At 46.5% G+C, this 22,762-nt stretch overlaps 1 protein-coding gene across 7 annotated transcripts in view; it reads left to right on the plus strand.

The window, feature by feature from the left end:
• Positions 1 to 3,927: 3,927 nt before the first annotated feature.
• Positions 3,928 to 22,762, plus strand: part of Rbpms (RNA binding protein, mRNA processing factor) — a 156,346-nt gene continuing 137,511 nt past the window's right edge. For 6 of the 7 annotated variants that reach the window (XR_010058306.1, XR_010058307.1, XM_006253241.5 and 3 more), the window contains exon 1: positions 3,928 to 4,732. Coding sequence is in view for 5 of the 7 variants with exons in the window: in XM_006253241.5 (XP_006253303.1) it covers positions 4,667 to 4,732 (66 nt within the window). In the remaining 2 variants the exon portion in view is untranslated. The remainder of the gene's footprint in view (positions 4,733 to 22,762) is intronic. The other variant, NM_001271244.1, reaches the window with a different exon arrangement.

A 22,762-nucleotide genomic window follows, 5' to 3' on the forward strand; every position in this document is an offset into this window, starting at 1 on the left:
GTATATTGTAGCTGTCTTCAGACACACCAGAAGAGGACCATGGATCCCATTACACATGGTTGTGAGTCACCATGTAGTTGCTGGGAATTGAACCCAGGACCTCTAGAAGAACAGTCAGTGCTCTTAACTGCTGAGCCATCTCTCCAGCCCCTCCTGCAAACTAATTTAACTAATTGGTTTTTCCCTCCAGTCTCTGAATTAGGTACAGCTTGCAAAGCAATATCCTGGGCTTGAGTACTGGTTTTGGCTAACAGATTCCTCAAGATGGAAACTTTGCCAGGTTCTACCCAATGTGTCACTCCAATGCCTTTATTTGCCCTGGCTTTGTTTTGTAGCAGGACCCCACCTGAGGATATGCAATTACACTCCTTCGTTGAATGCTATTTAAAAAAGCCACCTAAACCTTACTTGGTACACTGCAACAGCATTTACTTTTTTATATATAATTACTAACAATTTTGTAATTTCTCCAGCACTTGCTGGAGAACGCTCATCTTTTTACCACGTGGCATCAATTGGGAGCACTCACCTGGGGCTGGAGGGTTTACTTACATGGTTGGCCACTAGGTCCTGGCCCTCTCTGCTGAGAGCTGGCTGGAGCAGGATGCTGGGAACTGATTTTCTTCCTTGCCTGGTCCAGCCTTATGTGATCCTTGCTTGTGTTTCTTGAAATGAGTGATAGGATTTTGTTTTTACAACTTTGGAGGTGATAAAACTCAGGGGATGCGGTACAAGTTGAATATATATTTAACACTGTCGAACTGTGCATTTAAATGGCTAAGGTAAACTTCATGTGCCTTCTGCCACTATTGAAAAGGGAAAAAAGAGAAGGCGATGAACTGGGGAGGAGTTGCCTTGTTAAGGATTTAAAAAAAAAAAAAAGCTAAGAAAACAGTAATTGGCTCAAAAACTTTGGATCAACAAAGTAAACAGTAGTAACACTCGTGGTAGGTTCTGTAGTCTCCTGCTGCAACTTTATTCCAGATAAATAACTCAGTGTGGTGCAAATAGCCCCCAAACCGACCTTTCATGCCTGCAATTCCCAGAGACAACCGTTTAAGACATAATTACGGGTTTGGATTTCTTAAAGCAAGGCTCAAAAGGAATGCTGCCAGTGTAGCAGTGATGAGTCATGGGGACTACAGGTGCACACAATATTTCCCTTTTAACCTGGTATGCAGCCTTGTAGGCCAGGCAGAAATATGGCAGACCAAGAGGCAGGTGAGAGGGCAAATGTCTCCCGGTCAATAGCTCCGTTTTGCCGGGATATAAACTCCCTTTGTTGTCACATAATTCTTAGCATGCCTGGCAACTAGCAGCGACCATGAGTGCCTCAGTCTTGAAACTTCATCCTTGAAATAGTAAAGAAGTCATAGCTTGACTGAACATGGAACTCCTTCCTTCCCTCTCCTCTTTCTCTGTGGCCGTTTTATAAATAGTGAAAAGTCTGCTTGTGGATTTTCCTTGGGTTTGGTCGGTAATACGTTACTAGGTTTTTTCTTCTGAATAAGTATATACCATCCCTTTCCTGAAAGGAGAGAAATGAAATCCTGCCCTTCCAGGCATATTACCGTGCTCTGAGATGCCTGATGTCTCTGACAACTTTATTGCCTTCTGTGTCAATACAATGGTGTGATTTTTACATTTCATTTCTTGAAATCTCTTTCTTCTGTTCTCCTATTGTAGGCAGTGTCTCCACCCAGGCCACACCTTTCAGAATTTAATTATGACTTTGTGTAGTGACCATTTTTTTTCAGGGTTTTTTATTTGTGCTTTTTTTTTTCCCTTTTCTTTTTTTTGAGAAAGCGTCTTTTTGTGTAGCCCTGGCTTTCCTGGAACTTGCTCTGTAGACCAGGGGCTGGCTTCAAACTCAGAGATCTGCCTGTCTCTGCCTCCTGAGTGCTAGGATTAATGGCATGTGCCACCACTACCTGGTGTGTTTATATTCATTAAAAATAACAGTGTCGGGGCTGGGGATTTAGCTCAGTGGTAGAGTGCTTACCTAGGAAGCGCAAGGCCCTGGGTTCGGTCCCCAGCTCCGAAAAAAAAGAACCAAAAAAAAAAAAAAATAACAGTGTCTGCAATGTTTTAGGCACTGTCTAGATGTTGGGAACACTCAAAGATGCCAGGCAAGGCTCCTCTCACAGGATTTATTATTCTTTCTCACACCAGAGGTTGCTAACTTTGTAACAAAAGACAAAGTTCTGGTTTGGCTTCAAGACCACAAATAAAATAAGATAAAATAGAATAAAATAAAATAAAATAAAAAAATCAGGTTCTACTTCTGGAGTTAAACCACTGTTTTCCTGGTGAGAGAACTACCCATACTACAACCATACAACCTTATCTACCTTCTTCTAAATGGGCTCCGACTGGAACCATTAAGGACGAGCTTGTCATTTTTTCTTGGATTCTTGCCAGGCCCCTGCAAAACAATGTCTCTCTGTGGAGTGTGTTCAGTAACAGGCAGGAATAGCCAAGGAGGGCAAAGGGCTGGTTCTACTGGCCGGTTCAGCCACCCAAGCCCACCACTCACTCATCGCTCAGGAAGACACTGCCCCCTGGTGGTTCCTCTTATAACTGAATGAAAAACCGGCCGAGCAAAAAGTTGCCAATCAACACAATCAATAAATCAAAACACGGACAAAGTTTCTGATCACTGCAGTTTTGCTTCTGAACTTTTCCGCCGCTGTTCCAAAGACTCTTGGTTCATTTCCTCCCAGGAAATATAGCACCTTTGTTCCTATAGAGAGCAGTGGCATTGCAACAGCAACTTAAAACATTCTTTTCCTTCAGAAACTTTCCCACATCTCCAGATCTGGTCAAAGAAAACTTAGCTGAAACCAAGTGTCACTATAGATCTTCACTTCGTAACGCCTTTAAAAGCAGAAGAACAGTGTTGCGTGTATCCTGCTTTTTATAATTTGAACCAGGACTCAGCGGTTATGTTGCCTTGGAGTTGTTTGGGGTATCTTGTCTCCACAACACCACTTTGAATTGCCTAAAGACAGGGTCCTTATCTTCAGCTCCCACCCGCCCCCTCCTCACCCCACCTCCAACCGCACTCAGAGCAGGGAAGGGTAAAGAATGTCGAGCAGGGAGAAAGAGATAAACATTTAAACCAAGCCATAAATGATAAGTCGTGATTGGTGCGGCAAGCCAGACTAACTTCCTCAGAGAGACAGGCACCATCTACTACTGAGCCGTGGGTTTTAAAGGTCTGTCCAAACTAGTCACGGTCTAGAAGCAGACAGGATCTATTGTTGGAAAAGTTCTGTAGGACCAGGAAAATGGGAACTTCCTTAATAATAATGCTAGCTTCCGCCTATTGTAAACCACAATTGTGCAAGTATGAGTTTAGGAGTGGAGGCTCGCCCCAGCTATAATCTCTAAAATCCTGGGAGATTATATATATGTATATATAATATATAATATTATCATCAGTGGGAGAATATGTATGTATGTGTATGAAAAAATATATATACATTTCATAGATGAGGAAATGGATCTATGTGGTCATCCAGTGTTGGATAATTGTTTTGCTTCTCCAGAGGTAAATGTCCTGACCTTTGAGGGGCTGTGAGGGATTTTCAGTTAACAAGTACATATTGAGGACCTACTACGCTCCAGAACTACACTCCAGGTAGCCTACTTAAGTTGTGGCAGAGTGAAAAAGATAAACAGGACGCAGTTTTGTATTCCAGGAAGGGGCTCCCCGAAGAGTGAAGTAAACAAAACGATTCCAGAACAGTCTGGTGCCGGCTGTGCGAGTCTGAACAGGGGCGGCCGGAAGCCTAGAGAGCGATAGCGGCCGAGGTTGGGGGGGGGGGGGGCCGGGGGAGGCTTCGCTGGACTCCGGCACCCTCAGTGGGGTGGCAAGCGGTCTCCTGCAAAAGCGAGGCTCGGTGGTGGGCTGTCCCACGTGTCCGTCACTTTTCGGCCCGGGAAGAACCGAGTCTTGTCGGGTACTACCAAGGAGGGTGGGTTTGGGTGCACATCCGTCGTGAAAAGCCAGCAAACAAAAGTAGTGCGCTCCAGTCCATGCGCCCCCGCAAAAGGCTTGCCCCCCACGCCCCAGTCCCCTCCTCAAGCCGCCAACCACCGCTGGTCTGCCCGGACGCCTAGGTCCCAGGGGTTGCAGAGAGAGGGGGCGGTCCAGACCCTTCCTCCTGCCGTCCCTGCGGCCTCCTGACCCCGGTGACCCCCCCCTCCCAACCCAGCCCAATACTGGGGTCGACCGCTCCGCCCCGCGCCCCTCCTCCCGCGGGGGGCTTCGCCGTCCGGAGCCGCGTCCCTCTGGGCTGCGGCTGGCTGCGCACGTCCAGGGAGGGCGGAGGGAGGAGGGGAGGGCTGGGAGGGGAGGGGAGGAGGGAGAAAGGCGAGAGAAAGCGCGCTGCGTGCGGCCCCGCTGCCCAGAGCCTGCCAGCTGCGCGCCCTCGGCCGCTCGGGTCCTAACCGCGCCCGCCGCCTCGCCTCCTCCGCCTCGGCCGCGTCCCGACTCCCGGGCTCGCCCGGCCTCTCGGAGGTCCCCGCCCGACTCCGCTCTCCGCTGTGCCGCCCGGCTCCAGCCCCGCAGCCCGCCCCGGGGGGAAGGTAGCAGCGGGCGAGCGCGCCCTCGCCTCCAGCCCCGCGCCCCAGCCCCGCGCGGCGACGAAGGACCGGGAAGATGAACGGCGGCGGCAAAGCCGAGAAGGAGAACACCCCGAGCGAGGCCAACCTTCAGGAGGAGGAGGTACGGAGGGGGACTGGTTGGGGGGTGCGGGGCGCACGGGCGGGGGGGGGTGGTTGTACCACGGGACGCGGCGTCCCGAGGGCTCCCGGCTGAGTCCACGCGCGTCCGCGTGCCTCCCATGATTGCATAAGTTTTGAGGACTTTCCCGAGACTTTTGTAAGTAGAATGCTCAGCTTTGTCTACCCGGGATGTTGAAAGCGGAATCGAGAGCTGACTCCCGGGTGACCTCAGATGATTGGGACCAGGGAGGGTCAGGACTTGGGTTCTGCGCCTTGCGGCTGGAAATTGGGAAGGAGGGAGGGAGGTAGGGTGAAGCTAGAAACTCTGGGAAAGTTCTCGGTAAAAGATACTTCCGACCCCAGCTCCCTCCCCTCCCTCCCTCCCTTCCTCCCTCCCTTCCTTTCCGTGTTAAAAGTTCTGGGTGAAATATCTTCTTAGCTGAGACATTTTGGATTAATAGATAACTCATCAGCCACATTCTTCTGCGATGAGTCCGAGACCCCCGCCGAACCTGGGAGATGTCGAATGTGGGGGTGGGGGTAGAATAACAAGGACTAAAAGCTTTGGGTTCACCAAAGCAAAGGTGCGTGGGGGGTGTTTTTTTAATAGGGGAAAAAAAAAACCCACAACTTTATGTGGCACACTCGGAATGATGATAGAAAACAATTTGCAGCTGTGGTGCGTTTCTCATTGAGAACGCCGGTGTGTACATGGGGGCTCGTGAATTTTGTCGGTTTTGTGATATCCTGTCTCGACTTCACTCCTGCTGCTAGTGGGTTATCTGGAGTCCAAGAAATTGTGTTTATCTTTTTTTAAGGTCTCCCAGAATTGAGTGCAGAAGCGGAGACTGCCCATCCCACTCTAATGTAAAAAGTGTTCTTAGAGGTAATTTACATCCTAATAAAGAGGATGAAAGCGACCCGAACTGACGTCCAAAGCAGTTAGCATGGTGACAGTATTTAGACACTTGTGCAAACTTAGACCGAGAGTGAAACCAAACATTGAAAGAGTTCATCCATCCACCCAACTCCCTGACCCGCGGGAACTATCCACTGGTAAAATGGGAACTGTTTAAACGGGGAAGACAGGAGAGATTAAACGTATGCGAATCAGTGCAAAATAGAGCATACCACACTTGGGAGGTGGTGCGCCCTAAATGAATGGGCTAGCTGAAAATCGCATCTCCACCTGAAGAAATTACCTATTTTATCAGCAAATACTGCTTCGGAAAGTTTCGCGTATGCTGTTTTATAACAAAGCAGGGGCCGGCAGCAAGTTCCGGCTGTTTTTCCGTTTATTTCCTGACCAGTTAAACTGTTAAAGAAATTGCTGGTGTTTAGTTTTGTTTTTGTTTTTGTTTTTTTTTTAATTAGCAGAAGGTAGCTCATTTATGATCAGTAATACCTTTAGCCTGCTAAAAGATAGTCCTAGGAAACCATCTTTTTTTCCTTTATCTGGCTCAGAAAAGTTGGAACTGGGAAAAACAATCCTACCAACAAGAAAAACACAATTTGGTCCTTTGAAAATGATTTTTGGGAGATAACAGAGCCCCATAGTTTTGTTTTTTGGTTTTTGTTTTGTTTTGTTTGTTTGTTTTCAAAGTTTTGGTACAGAACATTAGATTTGTCTCCAAGTCCCATACCCACTGGACTTAAAATTATGGCAAATCAGATTTTACTCTTGCCATCTCAGCTGAAAATGCTGGCCGCACTAAGGTCCTCTATTCCTGGTGATCTCATCTAGTAAGTAAAGGCCGGGCTGGGCTGGGCTAGTGCAATCTTCTGCCTTATTTACCTTGTTGCCCTGTGTTCCCAGTCAGGTAGGAGCAGCATGTGATTCTGGTAGGTGTTAACTCTTTCCTGGTACACACTCATTCTTGGAGAAATATGACCTAGCAGGAAGATTTCAGAGCTTTGATTGTGTGCTGGTGGGAGTGTGTAAAAATGTGTAAATTACAGACACTGTCATAAGTGACCTTTAGTTACTTGACCTTTGTTTCCAGTGAACCCAGGCCCATAGGCACACCAGGCACACACTCTGACTATTTTATACATTTTGATTATAAGTAGGGTCTCCCAGTCAGGCTTTGAAATTGCCTTCCGGCCTAAGAGTGCTAGGATTAAGGGCATTTATCACCACACCTGGCTAGGTAGCATAATAGAAATACAGGGAAAGAAAATTGGTCTGAGTGATCCAGGTAATTTTATCATAATTCTCTGCTCTCTGTGTATACTTGGTTTTTGAGAAATTCCTCCCCCTCCCCCTCCATGACCCTGAAAGCCACAAGTAAAACAAATAGAGTATTTGGTGAGTCCCATTAATGTGCTTGTCATTATAGAAAACCACAGCACTGGACCCATTCCCTGCCCACCCAGTGGATCAGCAAACTGTTCCAACACATTGGAGAGCCTTGGAGTGGACTCTAGTAAATAGAGCGCGCGCGCGCGCGCACACACACACACACACACACACACACACACACACACACAATGTATACATATGTACATGAAGAAAAGAGAAGGGATATATGCTTATAATTTCTGGTGGCCACTGAACCGAGTTTGAAAAGTGAATCCAACTATCAATAAGAGAAAACGGTTGCTCTCCTAGATGACTGTTGGGTTTAGACTTTCTCCTACATTGGAGAATTCAAGGCTTTGTTTCCCTCCTCTGTTTGAAACCAGTTCCTCTTCTCAATCAGCACGTTTTACCCCTAAGCCTCTGCTAGCTTTCTTTGCAGTAATGACACTGATATGCTCATGAAGATACAGTTATGTGCAGAATTAAAAATCTAGGACTTAGGAACATTCTTTTTTTTTTTTTTCCCTCTCTTTTTTTCGGAGCTGGGGACCGAACCCAGGGCCTTGTGCTTGCTAGGCAAGCGCTCTACCACTGAGCTAAATCCCCAACCCCTTCCTCATCTTTTCTGTGATTGAAAAGGTTTTGAGAGTGTGCAGCCTTGTATGGCTCTTAAAGCAGAGGAGAGTGATTTTAAGACTTTGCAGCTGTGTCAGAGATAAAACATCTGGCTCTCTAGTGTGTTGTGTGTGCTCTTCTGCAAGCTTTTCTGCAAAGGCAACCAATTGTCAATCTTTCTGGGATCTGAGGATTGCAAGGGGTTTGTTTGTATGTGCAGGGCATTGGGTTATTCTTATATTATTTTTACAACTAAGAAAGTAATTCTGGCAGGAAGATGGGAAGTTCAGAAGCGAGTCTTTGCACATGGCAAGGCTCTCTCTGGTTTAAAACAAAAGTTCTTTTTTTTTTTTTTTTTCTTTTCTTTTTTTTGGAGCTGGGGACCGAACCCAGGGCCTTGTGCTTGCTAGGCAAGTGCTCTACCACTGAGCTAAATCCCCAGCCCAAAACAGAAGTTCTTAGTAGTCCGGTATGGTGATGGCCTTCACTTTGTGAGAGAGCCAGGCAGTCTCTGAGTCTGAGGCCAGCCTGGTCTACTTAGCAAGTTCTTTCCCAGTCAGGGCTCCAGAGTGAGATATGGCCTCAAAAAGTCTTTTTTTTTTTTTTTTAAGTTCTTATAATGTGTCTCCAATTGTATGATCAGATTTTATTAGTTAATAAGTATGTAGCTACTAAACTCATAATTTGTAGCAATTTAACCATCATTAGTAGGTTTTAATGTATTCAAACATAGTGGGACTTTGTGTGTTACAGAACCTATGGGTGAGTGAGTGTTTTGAGGGGCGGGGAGTGTCATTTGGTTGTATTTTTAGATTCATTCATGTCGTTGGGTACTTTTTAGGTGGATCACCTTCTGTTGAAGCAGTTTAGCATCTCGGTTCTGGGAAAGCAGTCTAGGGTCTAACTAAGAGAAGCAAGAGGTGGCAGCGTAGCAACTGTGATTGGGATGTCTGGCAGGAATGGCCTCAAATCAGATCGTACGAGGGTCATGAATTTTACCTCAGGTCTTCAGTATTTTCACTGGGGCTGTAGGGTTTTTTGTTTTGTTTTGATAATTAGCATAGAGAACGCTCAGTGTCAGTGGTGCGGTTGCCTCAGGATCTCGTTGAACATTAAGATTCCTTGACATGGCTTCCGGAAGGTTCCAGCCAGGGTAGTTTGGTACACTTTGACCTATTGTTGCACACCGAATCTTAATACAGTCAACGTGTTTCAGTCATGGCATAGAACTTGGTAACAGTGATTTGGATTTTGGAAATGTGACCTCGTTCTGAGAAGGGTGTCCCGAGAGCACTGACAGTGTGGCTACTTTGCCAAAGTGTGGTTTTCCAGTTTCTCTGAGCACCTGGTGCGTCCCTGTTGTGCTCTCCCTGTTTGCCGTTTGGTTGAGGTAGACGCTTCTTTGGAGACACTGTCTCAGACTGTTTGTGAAGGATCCTGTTTTCTGCCGGATTTAGTGTTTAGAGCTGGGGTGATAAACTGGGAACGTGATTAACAGTGATAGAAATTAGGGCTGTGGCTCTGAGGGGTTTTGGCAGGAGGCATCAAAATAGGTTCTTGCCCTTTGGTTTAGTGCCTGCATTGTTAAGAATTTGAGGGAACAGGTGTACTAAAGATCTGTCTTTTTAAGATTTATTTATTTATTTATTTATTTATTATAAGTACGCTGTAGCTGTCTTCAGATACACCAGAAGAGAGGGCATCAGATCCCATTACAGATGGCTGTGAGCCACCATGTGGTTGCTGGGAATTGAACTCAGGACCTCTGGATGTGCAGTCAGTGCTCTTAGCCACTGAGCCATCTCTCCAGCCCTAAAGATCTCTTTTAGAGGTGATTATTGCAGAATGATGATTGTGAAAATTCACAGAAACTGTTTAACAAACGGGACTTTGCCAAGTAAATTAAATGACTTTATAGGAAATGTTATGCGGCCCTCAGAGGGGTATGTTCTGTAGAACTTTATATCTTTATTTATATATATATATATATATATATATATATATAATATTTATATATATCACCTCAATTCCGTCTTCCCTTTCCTCCCTCCAAAACAGTTCTTTAACTCGTACATGAAACCCGATGTAAATAAAACCTGTGTAATCGGTGAGTCGCATACAGACCCTCGTGGGTTTCCGTAACGGCTGTGTAGACAAGTGGAGCAGTGCCTTGAAGGTTTTGTTTATTTCCTTTGTGATCCATGCAGGGTTAACGAGGTCAGGTTGGTCGGATCTGGCTTGGGCAGGTCTGTTCTGTTTCTCCTCCGGCTCTTCCTCACAAGATTCATCTCCTTGGTGTATCCCAAACCATTTAGTGTTCCTCAGCTGCTCCCACTGTCTAACATCCTTTCTCAATCCAACGCAGTGCCATTCGTTGCGTCTCACGTTATCCCAGATCCTTCCTTCTGCACAGCTCTGATCTGCACAGAACAAAAGTCCACACTCGACAGTCGGCATTGTACCAGTCTGTCCCTGTGTTCTGCGAACCGACTGTTTGGTTCCTCTGTTCTGGCCCCAGGCTGAGCAGGATTCAAGCTGTAACCTCTCTCTCTGTGCCCACCACCCACATACATGGAGGTGTTATTGCCCCAAGAAGTTCTTTGTTATCTCTGCTTAGCTTCTAGGTCATCATCATCTCTGTCACACAGTTCTGCAGAAGAGACGGATGCCACCGAACAGGACTCTCTTCACAGTCACACTTCCGTACTCCAGTCCCACTGTCCTGCACACACATAATCCTTATAGGTGTATGCAGAATTTGGAAAACTACATGGCCAGCTACCTGCTTAATATTGAGAGCCTTTTCCTGTTAGCAATTTCAAAAGGTTATGAGCCCACATATTAGAGAATGCTCTTTCTCACCTGTGGTGCTTGATGGTTCTAATCCTTCCCTAGAGCTACTGGGCTCTGACTAATCGAATTCGGGTTCTCCTGGGGAACTCCTTTCTGACCTTCTGGTTAGGGGCTTCTGGGTAGAAGCCTTAGCTCAGTGGAAGAGCAGGGACCCCCAGCCCCCAACAAGCCTGCTCTGTGTGACAGGCACTTTGGAATGTTTGCATTCAGTTTCATTTGGCACCTTAGTGTCTGCCTGGGGGGCAGTGGAAAGGGAACGCCAGTGTTCCTCTTGAACAGTGCTTGCTTTGGGCAAAGAAAAACCTTAGGAAAGAATGAGGAGAATGAACTCAACGGCTGGAGCAAAAGTGGACGCATAGTTCAGTGGACGGGGAGCCGGGGCAGGACCAGGCCTTGAGCCTTGCCTGTGCCGGCCCCTGATGAAGATGAGCTTCTATGAGGGATAACTTGCGTACAACCTTGCACTCTCACATCTCTATCTTTAATGTGCACTGTGTGTGCGTGCACGAGCATGTGTATATATTGGAGGAGGTGAGGGATGCTTCTTGATGTAACCTGGAGCTTGAAGCTGAAGGACGTCTGCTTGAGCTCCTGAGAATAAAGTGGCCCCAGTTTGCAGAACAGAGCTATCGGGATCCTTTAGCCTACGAAAATTTCAGAAATACTAATCACTAATACTTAATTTGTGTAGAGAAACAGGGTGTCTCATTGTGGTAGCCTTGGCTGCCCTGGAACTTGTCGTGGAGACCAGGCTGGCCACCTCCCTCTGCCCCTGCCTAAGTGCTGTGATTAAAGCACAATCCAGTATGCCTGGCCAATCCCTGACTCTTGGCTTAGTTTTCTCTGTGTGCCAGGTTAAGCACTGGGCCACCTACAACCATTTTTTTTTTTTTTTTAATCCTCAGAAGCTAATGTAGGGTTTTGTTTGTTTGTTTTTCCTTCGTGCTTGTGTGTTGGAGACAGTCTTACTATTTAGTCCAGTCTGTCTTGGCATACAGTGTCCTCTCCTATGTTAACCTCTTGAGTGCTGGGATTATAGGTGTATCCAGATAAGTGTTTTGCTGTTCGTTTTATGGGTAGGCAACTGAGGCAGTGTGACAGTGACATTTGGCTAACCGATTAGGCCCTTCAGGTGTAGACCCTGGAGGGGTGCCAGGATCTCGGAGAGGCTTTTGCTCCTCTTTTGTTTTTGTTTTTAGAAACAGGGTTTCTCTGTGTAGCCCTGGCTGTCCTAGAACTCGCTCTGTAGACCAGGCTGGCCTCAGACTCAAAGATCCGCCTACCTCTGCCTCCTTAATGATGACATTAAAGGTGTGGGCCACCTTCCAGGCCCAGTTGCTCAGTTTCATGGAGGGGCAGTCACGCACAACTTAACAGGTTTAATAAGGCATGCCCTGAAAGTCGATGTGGCTTGAACCAGAAGCAAGCCTACTCTGGATAAGGTCGTGGAGCTTTGCCAGAGAACGCGAAGAGTCAGCGATTCAGCTACTTCTGAAGACTTTGATCTGTGAGGAAGATTGAGATTGGGCCGGTGGGAGGACAACGGGCAGGGATTCTGTGTGGATATTCAAGGCTCCTTTTGGGGAGCAGTGAGCAAAGCCAGACAGGAAAGAGGAGGCTGTTTAGAGGGAACAGGAGAAGGGGGCGTTGGCCAGAAGGATATGGCAGTTGCTTTCTGAGCTAGGAAACTACAGAGCTAGGAGTGTCGCATCGCACAGAGCAGCATCTTGTTCCAGTGGGACAGGACACATCGCACAGCCAGCATCAGAAGAATTAGCGAGGCCCTGGCTGCTAGAATCCACGACTGAAGTGTGCTTGATGGGTCGACGCCGACACCTCTTGGGCTCTCCTTTGGATGACCAGATAAATGGTGGCTTGTCGAAGTAAAAGTAGGCCAGGCAGCAAGGAGCAAGTGGTGCTGGGTTTGGGGTGCACGGGATGGGCCAGATGTTATAATAAGGTTTTTGTTTTGTTTTGTTTTTTTCCGGAGCTGGGGACCGAACCCAGGGCCTTGCGCTTGCTAGGCAAGCGCTCTACCACTGAGCTAAATCCCCAACCCCGACAAAAATAAGTTTTTTTTAAGAACAGTTTGCATGTATCTGCGTAATGTGGACCACGTGAATGAGTGTCCAGAAAATAGAATTCCAATCCCTGGGAAACCTTGTGGCAAAAAGCAAGGAAAGAGAAAAGGCTTCTGGGGACAGAGGGGAAACATTGAAAGTTCTCAGGGAAAGAGACTAATTTTAATACATAAGGATGTATTACTTAGAAACTGCCTGGTTATAATAGTATTTACTATCTTTGTCCGCTGGGGGTGGGGGAGGGCAGGAGTCAGAAATATCTAGGTATATATAGTATTTCTCATGGTGGGTTTATTTTATTTTATTTATTTATTTATTTTTTGGTGTGGCTTTCATCAAAGTCCGAGGAATTTGCCTTTTCCCTAAATTTGTCATCAGCTCCCAGACTTGCAGTTTTCTTTTGTTGAAGGCCAGGCTATCCTATGTAAAATCTAGGGAAGCTTGAATTTTCTTTCTCTTTTTATCAGAGGTTAAAAAAGAAGACGCTGAGCCGTGGGCTGCCTACTCGAGGCCCTATGCTCTATGGGTCTTATTTTCATTACTGCTTTGCTGTGGGCTCGCTGCTGTCTTTCTTGTTCAGTACCCATCTAGGTCCTGGGAAGGAAAGGACACAGCCACAACATGTAGCTGCATTTCTTGCAAGGTACTAATCCGGTTAGGATCTATGTTAATGAACTGCAAAGAGGAGGAGGAAATGGTAGGAACAAATGCAGGACAGACCAGGAAGAGAGGCCAGCGAGCCGACCTGTATTGTTGCACCAATTTAAAAGGCAAAAGAAGTTCTTAGGCAGCCTAGTGTAATCCTGTCAGCTCTTGGGACAGGTAGGAGGAATCTGAGCATCTTGGAATTAGCCAGGTACCAAACATCTCCTCAACCCTTCAAACACCTTCAGTGAGTTCCTTATTTACCCAAGTGATGTTAATGACAAGAGGTCATAGCATTCCCCAGATTCCTTTATGTCCCTAGGTAGAAGATGCTGGCCAGTGGCCAGTACTATCCCAGGAGAATCCTACAGATGATTTTCTTCTTCTTGACTCCCCAGGATCTTGTTTTTTGTGAAAATTCCTCTTTGCCACCTCTAGGCTGCATACTTGAGGCCGCCAGGGACTAGGGGACAAGCTCAAAGTGTGATCTTATTACCGAAATAGCAGAATTTCCTTTGTGCTCGGAGGGGAAGTGCTACGGAGGTGTAATTACCTTACCCAGCATGTGCGATTTGCAAGACAGGAGGCGTGAGTTTCCAAAAGGCCCGTTTTTGTATGTAATATCATTCCAGAATGCTCCAAGAAGAGTTGTGTGATGGGGGAGCAAGAGGGGGACCCCCCCAAAAAAACACACACACCTGCCCTTGGATCCTGGGTGATTAGGGACCACTCTTGCTTTACAGTTAACCCTTTCCATTTGTGCTTTTCCAGTAATGACCTACAGAGTCTCGCTCCTAGGGGTAGGGATTCCTTTTTCAGTGTTAATATAAAGACGTGGAGAAAACCCGAGAGCAGTGGTAGTGAAAGCCTTTAATGCCAGCACTAGGGAGACAGAAGAAGGCAGATCTCTATGAGTTCTAGGCTGCCAGCCTGGTCTATGAAGCAAGTTCCAAGATAGCCAGGGTTACATAGTTTTTTTTTGTTTTTTGTTTTCTTTAAGATGTATTTATTTTATGTAAGTACACTGTAGCTGTCTTCACTCACACCAGAAGAGGGTATCAGATCCCTTTACAGATGGTTGTGAGCCACCATGTGTTTGTTGGGAATTGAACTCAGGACCTCTAGAAGAACAGTCAGTGCTCTTGACCACTGAGCCATCTCTCCAGCCCCCTTCTACATAGTTTAAAAAAAAAAAAGAAATTAAAAAAAAGGAAAAAGGACTTGTGGTTTTTCCATGCTGGCTGGTTAGCATTTGCCTAGTCCAAAGTGCCTCACTCCCTCTCATAAGATGCTGGGCTCGTAATGGACTAGGATGGCCTTTAGCTCACTTTGTAGCCAAGGCTACCCTTGACCTATCTCCCCACCCGATGAGATGACAGCTGGATTTCGTGAGTGGGTCTGTGTGTGTATGGCTGTGTGTTTGTGCTGGGAGGGTGCTAATGTTCTGTTCCCCGCCCCCCACCTGCTCAGCGCTCAACAATACTCATTAAAAAAGGGAGCGAACTCTTGGGCCACGTTTAGGGTTGAGAAAACTGAGGGGTACTGAGAAATTAATTGGTTCCGAGGTTTTTACAGCTGGTGGGTTGGAGCTTAAAAATGTCCAGTGCCACCGAGGTTCGTGAGGCTGGTTCCTGCTGGACCTCTGACCCATCGGCTGGGAATCCTAGCTGCATTTGTAGTGCTTTAGTAGGTAGGGTCTTCATTGGGTCCCCTGTGCCTCTGGAACTTTGTGTCAGCCATTCTGTATGTTACAGATTGACCCTGACCTTGTCATTCGTCTTAGTCCCAGTTCTGTCGTCATCCAAAAACACCTGTCGCCTACAGGTTCGAGTGGCCCATGCTTCTGCCGCTGTCCTCATCCATTCATGTCACATCCGCTTACTTTCCAGGTGGCAACCCTCAACACTGTGTGACTGTTGCACTTGCTGGCCATGTACCTCTGGGACTCTGGCAGCAGAAACTTCCTGTGTTATTTAATATTTCTTTCTCTTCTTTTTTAAAGATTGATTTATTGTGTAGACAGATTTCTGCCTGCATGTACACTTGCCCACCAGAAGGGGGCAACAGATTCCACTGTAGATAGTTGTGAGCTTCCATGTGGTTGCTGGGAATTGAACTCAGGACCCCTGGAATAAGTAGCTAGTGCTCTTAACCGCTGAGCCAGCTCTCCAGCCCCGATCTTTCTTAAAACAAACAAAAACAAGCAGCCCCCACTCCCCCAGCAACTCCAGAACCGTCCAATACATTGTTGCTTGTGAAAAGTATACAAACTTACCTTTCAAAGACTGACATCTGTAATGAGTCACACTGTGAAAACCTGATTAGCCATTCTGGATTGTTTTATTTTCCCTTTCTTTCTTTTTCTTCTTCTCCTCCTTCTACTCTTCGTCCTCCTCCTCGTCCTCCTCCTCTTCCTCCTCCTCCTTCCTCTCCCCACCCCTTTTTGAGGCAGTGTTTCTATTTTGTGTGTAGCTCTGGCTGTTCTGAAACTTGATATGTAGAACAGGCTAACCTTGAACTCAGAGAGCCACTTGCCTCGGCCTCCTGATTGCTGGGATTCAAGACCTGAGCAAACTCTGCCAGGTTCAGGTAAGTCTTAATTGTTTCTGTCTTTCTTTGAGGTGAATATTTCTGATCCCCTCCTCTCTCTTAAATTACATCTGGAACACAGTATCATTTCACACCTTTGAGTCTAAGTTTGTTTGGTTGGTAGATGATCGCCCCTTTGCACACAAAGAGGATGTCTTCCCCTTTGTCCAGTTACTCACAGCTGTGCTGAAACAGAAATGCAGGCGTGGCTGGAATAAATTAACAGTGGCCTGTGGCTGTTGGAGGGGCAGGTACATTTTGACAGGTGTGACTTTGACCTCCATAGGGTTAAATGTTTATAACCTACTCAGAGTTGACTTGGAATGAGACTGACCACTTCTGAGCCTCTGGCCTAGTCTAGCCTCCAGCTCTGTTAGCTTCCTTGTTTTTTCTTTCCTACCAAGAGGTATAAGTTCAGGGTCATTCTGGCTTTGGGTGGCTGGATCAGACTCTAAGGACCTGGGTTCCACCGTGAAGGGATCCTTTGGAGCAGCCTCAGGCCGCGCCCTCTTGTCTTCATAAACTTGGGAGTTATTATTTTTTTTTTTTGTTCTATTTTTGCTTCTCATTGTGAAGCAGAACGGATAACATCACAGGGCTAAAAAAAAGTCCCTTGTCATTTACTTATCACCAGACTGAAGCCATCTGTTAATGAGCAGATAAATGGGGCTGGAAAACGCTGGCCCTCCTTGTTTTTGTGTCCAAATCTGACCTGGGTTGGGTGGTTAGTAGGATCTTTGTCACCCATTGTTGGATAACGTCACAGCCAGAGGTATTCTGAAGAAGTCAGTTCTTGGCCAGCCTGTCACTACCGGTCAGTTTTATTATCTCACTTTCTTTGTGTCTGTGGGGCACATGACAAGTCTCTTACGCTGCTTTGGGAAGCTGCCTCCCTTGCTTGACTAAAAGGGGATTGTAGGGGCATCGCCTATTGCTGTTGAAGGAGTTGTGATTCCTATCTTTTCTACTGTCCATTTCCCAACCGTGACACCGAAGGCCAAAACATGTCCCTGGTGGGCTGTGTGGAGAGAACCCTGGTTAAGTCTTTTCTGTACAAACCCTGTGGATTTTGTTTCATTTGTTAAATTATCTTAATTCGGGGAGGGGGAGTTTCTTTTTGTTAAAGGAGTTTCTTACACCTGGTTGGCTTCCCAATAGTTTCAGTTTTGTTTTTTATAGAGCGTGTCTCTGGCTCTCCCAGGGAGTCGGGTGCGACTCCGTGGGTGTGAGCTGACTGCAGGAAATGACCCTCAGTAAACAAAAGGATTATTTAAGGCCCATCCTGAGCCTTTGTGCTTTGAAAGGGGTTATGCAGAAAACCGGAGTTTGCAATCAGGGCTTTAGTTTTTCTCTGTGAGGGAAGAGGGGTTGGGGTAGTCAGTCAGCTTGGTGAATACTCCCTAGAGCAGAGGTTCCGAACCCTGTTAATGCTGCAGCCCTTAATACAGTTCCTGGGAGCTCTGACCCCCAACCATAAGATTATTTCATTGCTACTTTGTAACTGTGATTGTTTTGTCACTATTACGAATCAGTAATATAAATATCTCATGCAACCCATAGGGGTCTCAACCCACAGGTGGAGGGACGCTGCTCTGAGTCTAGTGCCAGGCCAAGCCAGGCAGCACCCACCATTGGGAGCCCAAGAGTGAGGCCTGGCAGTCCTTTGGGTTTCCCACCCCTCCTAAAGGGAGGGGAGAAAATCACCGACCGTCTCGTGGCCAGAAGTATACCTGGTGTGCCAAGTAAGTTTGACTCTGGCTTCAAGCTTTTGCTTAAAAGGTGGTGCCCATTGGAATGCTGGGATGTAATCAGAATGGGAATGCAGAGGGAAGAGATTTTGCTATGCAGGCTCAGGAGAGACAGCCCAGTAGTAAGGAGGCTGAGGCAGGAGGTTTGCTGGACTGTGAGACTTGGTCTGTGCATAAATAAAAGCAGATTTTTTTTTTCTTTATCTAGACTGGCTGTCCCACAGTAGGAGGTGTCTATGGTAGGTAGCCTTTAAGTCAAGACAAAACAGTTTTAATCAGTGGATTTCAGATACTAGACCCACGAAGAAGAAGGCCTGACCCTTTGTTTGAATGTTACCCCCGCTTCAGTATTTTTTTTTTTCATTACAAACTTTTGCTGACTTGCAGCAATAAACTTCCTAGTGCATCTTTTAAAAAAATTATTCGTTTTATGGATATGAGTACAGTGTAGCTGCTGTACACTGGAAGAGGGAATTGTATGCATTACCCACAACTGTGAGCCACCATGTGGTTGCTGGGAGTTGAACTCAGGACCTCTGGAAGAGCAGTCAATCCTCTTAACCTCAGAGCCATTTCACCAGCCCCCAGCACATCTTTTTTTAAGGAGTACACATCTCTGTAACTAGAGACACACTTTTTGCCGAAAGTAGGTTTGGGGTTTTCTTAGTTTTCAGCTGAAAAGGACAAACATCTTTGTAAGGACAGTTTTTCGAGTTCTGTGTTTTCTTTTTAAGTGCTACACCCAGAAGGCCAGTTGATAAATGTTTTGTGAACAGCCCTTGTGTGGGGGGTGGAGGGATGTGGAGTATTTACTCCCTGGCATCAAACAGTTAACATCGCCCTAAGTGCAGAGATAAGATTAAAGCAGCCATTCAACTCCCTAGGTAAAGGGTTTTATTTGTATGCTAAGTGTGCTGGAAGCTCCGAGTTTTGGATGTGAGGCCCAGTCCTGTGCTGTTAAAAGAACACAAGCATTGGAAATTCAGTTTATAGGGGAAAGTTATTCTTACTGAAAAACCCAGTATCTGGAATACTGATGTATTTCTGTCTTTTTTAAAATTGTTCTTTGTTTTTTGTGTGGTTGGGGTTTTTTTTTTTTTTTTTTTTTCCTTCTTTGAGACCGGGTTTCCCAGTGTGTTAATCCTGTCCTGGAACTTGTTTTGTAGACCAGGCTGGCCTTGAATTTGAATTCACAGTCGAGATCTGCCTGCCTCTGTCTCCTGGGTGTTGGGATCAGAGTCCCGCACCAGATCCATCTTTTCTGTTCCGTTTGTTTATTTTTTTTTTAATGTTGTGTGAGGGATTGAGTAAAAAGCCAGGTGTTCTTTCCACCAAACTGTAACTCCCATGATAGGTTTCCTCCACCAACAAAATAATCAATTCAAGCCAAATTAGAAGTACCTAAAGGGAGGGTTCGCTGATCTCCCAGCATGTGGTCAGAGAAGTCCCCGTCCAGACTGGGAGACAGAAAAGGCCAGAGGCAGGGGGCGGGGCAAAGAGAGGGGGAGTGCTGAGTGGAAGCTTGCCCAGTGTCTGGATTATATAGTGAAGAAGGAAAGTTCTGGGTAGAGGGCGGGGTATTGCCAGCCACGCCCTGTAACAGGTAGGGACTGAGGGATGCTGGGAGAACCTGGAAGCCTGATAAGCATCTCCTCCCCTGTCCCGGGAAACAGCCAGACCTTAGTACATTTTAAAAACTGTTAGGTAAGCCATGCCATATTGCAGATCAAACCCGAAAGACTTGGGAGGAAGGGCAGGGGGAAGAGGAATCTGGTGGGAAAGCCAGCGGATTTTACATGGAGCTGTTTCAACTGACCCAGAACGAGTGCCTTTGCCCAGGGTAGTTGACCTTTAGGGTGGATGAAGGGCAGAGTTTCCTGGTGAACAAAAACCCACCTTTAGGCTTGCTTGCTGGGTAACAATTTTCCAGTTTACTGTGTCAAACACAATACTAAAGTTGATGACAGTGAGGCCAGAACTGCCATTTTGGAGTGCTCCATCGGACCTAACAGAAGTGTGTCTGTCTCTATTTGGTCCTTGTCCTGTACCCACCTGACTGATTGTGAGTCTTAAAAAGAAGAGGCATTTTTAAATGGAGGAATGCTTGAAGTGTATACAGCTTGGGGATCCGCTGTGAGCCTCTGATTTCGGCTAAGAAGCTCGGGTTTGTCCCGTTTGGTTTTGGCTTGCTTGCCCACTGGGCTACACCTGAAGCTCCATCCATGTTTTAACCATTAACTGTCCCCCACCTGTTTGTTCTTGAAAACTCTCTGCGGGGGCCGTCCTAGTTTGTCATAAACTAGATTTGTGGGAAAAACTCAACCGAGCAGAGGCCTCTATGAGACTGGCTGTGTATCCGGAGGGTGTATCAGTCTCTTGACTAATGGTTGATGTAGGAGGGCTGGACTACTGGGGAGAGTACCTCGCCCCCAATCCCAGCAAGTGGCCCTGGGTGGCGTAAGAAAGGGAGATTGAAAAGGCCTGGGAGTTGCGGGGAGGCAAGTCCTAATCAGCCTGCCTTCAGGGTTCAACCTGAATTTCAGCCCTGACTGCCTTCCTCTCTGACTAAAGCTGTGCTCTACCCCTTGGCTCCCCAAGTTGTTTTTGGTCTGGTGTTCTATTACAGCTGTAGAAATCTAGGTAAGACAAAGCTTGCCTGTGCCTTTTGTAATACCATGGATCACTATTGGTCAGGGCTGAGTCATCTGTTGACCTTGATGTAAGTAAAAGAGCGCACTCTCCACAGACAGGAGAGGCAGAGGAGCTCTCTCTCCACAGACAGGGGAGGCTGAGGAGCTCTCTCTCCATGGACTGGGAAGGCTGAGGAGAGGTTTGACCTGGGTTCTCCATTCCGTATGGTGCTGGCTTAGAGTCTCTGCAAACTTAACAAGCATTAATTGCACTTGCCAGATTGAAATTATTTCCCTGAGAGCCTTCTGTAAGTCCCCTCCCAACCTGCATGCCCAAGTCCATTTCTGTCTCACAATTTAGGGAATTCTTCGCACGTTGGGATAAAGAGAAGCCCTGAGGTTGCTCCCCTTTTCCAAAAGCCTTAGGGTAGTATACCGCCCCCCTCTTTCTTTTGGTCGTTGTATAATAAGAATTTGTAGGAATTACTTCTGCAGGTGAGCGACACTATAAAGCTTCAGTCATTATTCTTGCTATATCATTTATCTGATAATCAGATTGACAACATTGAGACTCAGAAGTCAGTCACTCATATCTAGTGGGACTTAGATTTTGAAATTTCCTCTTATTGGCAGATACATTCTTCTGTATTTTCCACCTTATCAGAACATGTAGGAGAAGGGAAAAAGAAAAGAAAACAACTAACAGATTGTGCCTGGTAGCACCAGCGTATACAGCACCCTGGAAACGGAAACAGGAAGGTTGGGAATCTGAGGGCAGCTTATTTACTGAGACCCTGTCTGAGGGGAAGAGAGAAAGACAGAATACCACCTTAGGTTTGTCTATACATATTTCTAAAGATTTATTTATTTGTTTTATGTATGTGAGTACACTGTCGCTGTCTTTAGACACACTAGAAGAGGGAATCGAAGTCCATTACAGATGGTTGTGAGCCACCATGGGGCTGCTGGGGATTGAACTCAGGACCTCTGGAAGAGCAGTCAGTTCTCTTAAATGCTGACCCGTCTCTCCAGCCCCCTATACATACATTTTTTTTGTCCCCTCCCCTATACATACATTTTTAACATGAAATCTGAGTGTTTTGATTTCTTTTTTCCATTTAATGTTTGCACGTCAGGAGAGACCTGTCCGTTGCAATGCACGACAGGCTCTAAGATGACTCTGCATTCTAGCTGTAGGTGGCAAAAGATGGCCAGTGAAGGGAATCTGGATGTTTAAAGGAATGGGAGAGGGCCACTGCCATCCCAGGTACAAGGAACTGCATGATCTTTGCCAGATTTCAGTCTTGCTGTGCCCAGGGGCCCTTCCCTGGATTTTAGGGTCTCGGCTTTCTTCAGCTCCTCTTTTTGGGGTGAAGGCCTTATTACTACCCACACCCGTGTCCCTGGCCTGCAGCCTGGGTATGGAGGGCTTCTTGCACAGCGTGACACCTGATTTCAAAGCCAGCAAAGACAGTTCTGTCACAAATTTAAAATTCTCCATTCCCTGTCATAACATGAATTTGCCCAATCCTTATTAACGGGCATTGACCCCTCCTAGGCTTTTGGTATAAATAATTCTGTGTATCCTCCTAGATAAGAATTGCGAGTATACTCCTAAGTGGTTTCCTTAGCTCGAAGTCTTAGAAATGGAATTTCCGGGGCAAAGAGCATGCATTCTTTTAAAGACATTCGATGTTTTATTGCTGAGTCTCCTCTAGAAGCACTGTACCGGAGTATGCCCGCCAAGGCCTATTTTTTTTTTTCTGCATCCCCTGCCCCTGAAATTTAAAGATGATATAGAATGCCTCTTCATAGTTTGGCACGTGGGGTTCTGTGACTCATAGCCAGTCTGCCGAGCCCATGACCAACGTGCAGCACCTACGTGTGACACTGACTTTTCTGACTCATAGCATCCAACAGATTTGGAGTTACAGATAGTCGTCAGCTGCTTTGTGGGTGCTGGAAATCAAACCTGGGTCTGAGTCTTTCTTCCCTTTCTTCCTCCTCCTTTTATGAGTCAGATTCTCTCTGCATAGCCCTGACTATTCTGGAACACCATGTAGACCAGGCTGGCCCTGACTTCACAGAGGTCCATCTGCCTCTGCCTCCTCGTGTTGGGGTTAAAGGTGTGCCCATCCTTGGCTTCTTGTGCTCTGTTTTGTGAATCACCTCCAGGTGTGTTGGCGTAGGGGCACCACCTTAACCATACTGGTTTATAGACATCTCCGTATGGGCGTGCGCCTCAGAGCCCATGGGTTTGTCCTCCATCTTTTTCCTTTTCTGGCCACTTGGTTGGTTTGCTCTTGGGGCGAGGACAGAGACAGTGGTAGATATTTCTGGTCAGTTAGACCTACTGCGGATGAACAGCTAGCCAGTTTGACACCTGGAAGGAGCTTCCATTTAAATAGCCATGTCTTTTCCTGGATGGGTCACAGTGCACTCGGACTTAGGAAAATTCCCTTTTCACCTTTCCCTGTGAGGACAAGAGGAAGCATGGAGCCCCAGTGTGGGAGCCGCTGAGTGTTACTAAGCCAGTTAGGGTGTTCTTGTCCTCCCAGGAAGGGCTGT

Source organism: Rattus norvegicus, chromosome 16, assembly GCF_036323735.1.
Source record: "Rattus norvegicus strain BN/NHsdMcwi chromosome 16, GRCr8, whole genome shotgun sequence".
Classification (NCBI taxonomy): Eukaryota; Metazoa; Chordata; class Mammalia; order Rodentia; family Muridae; genus Rattus; species Rattus norvegicus.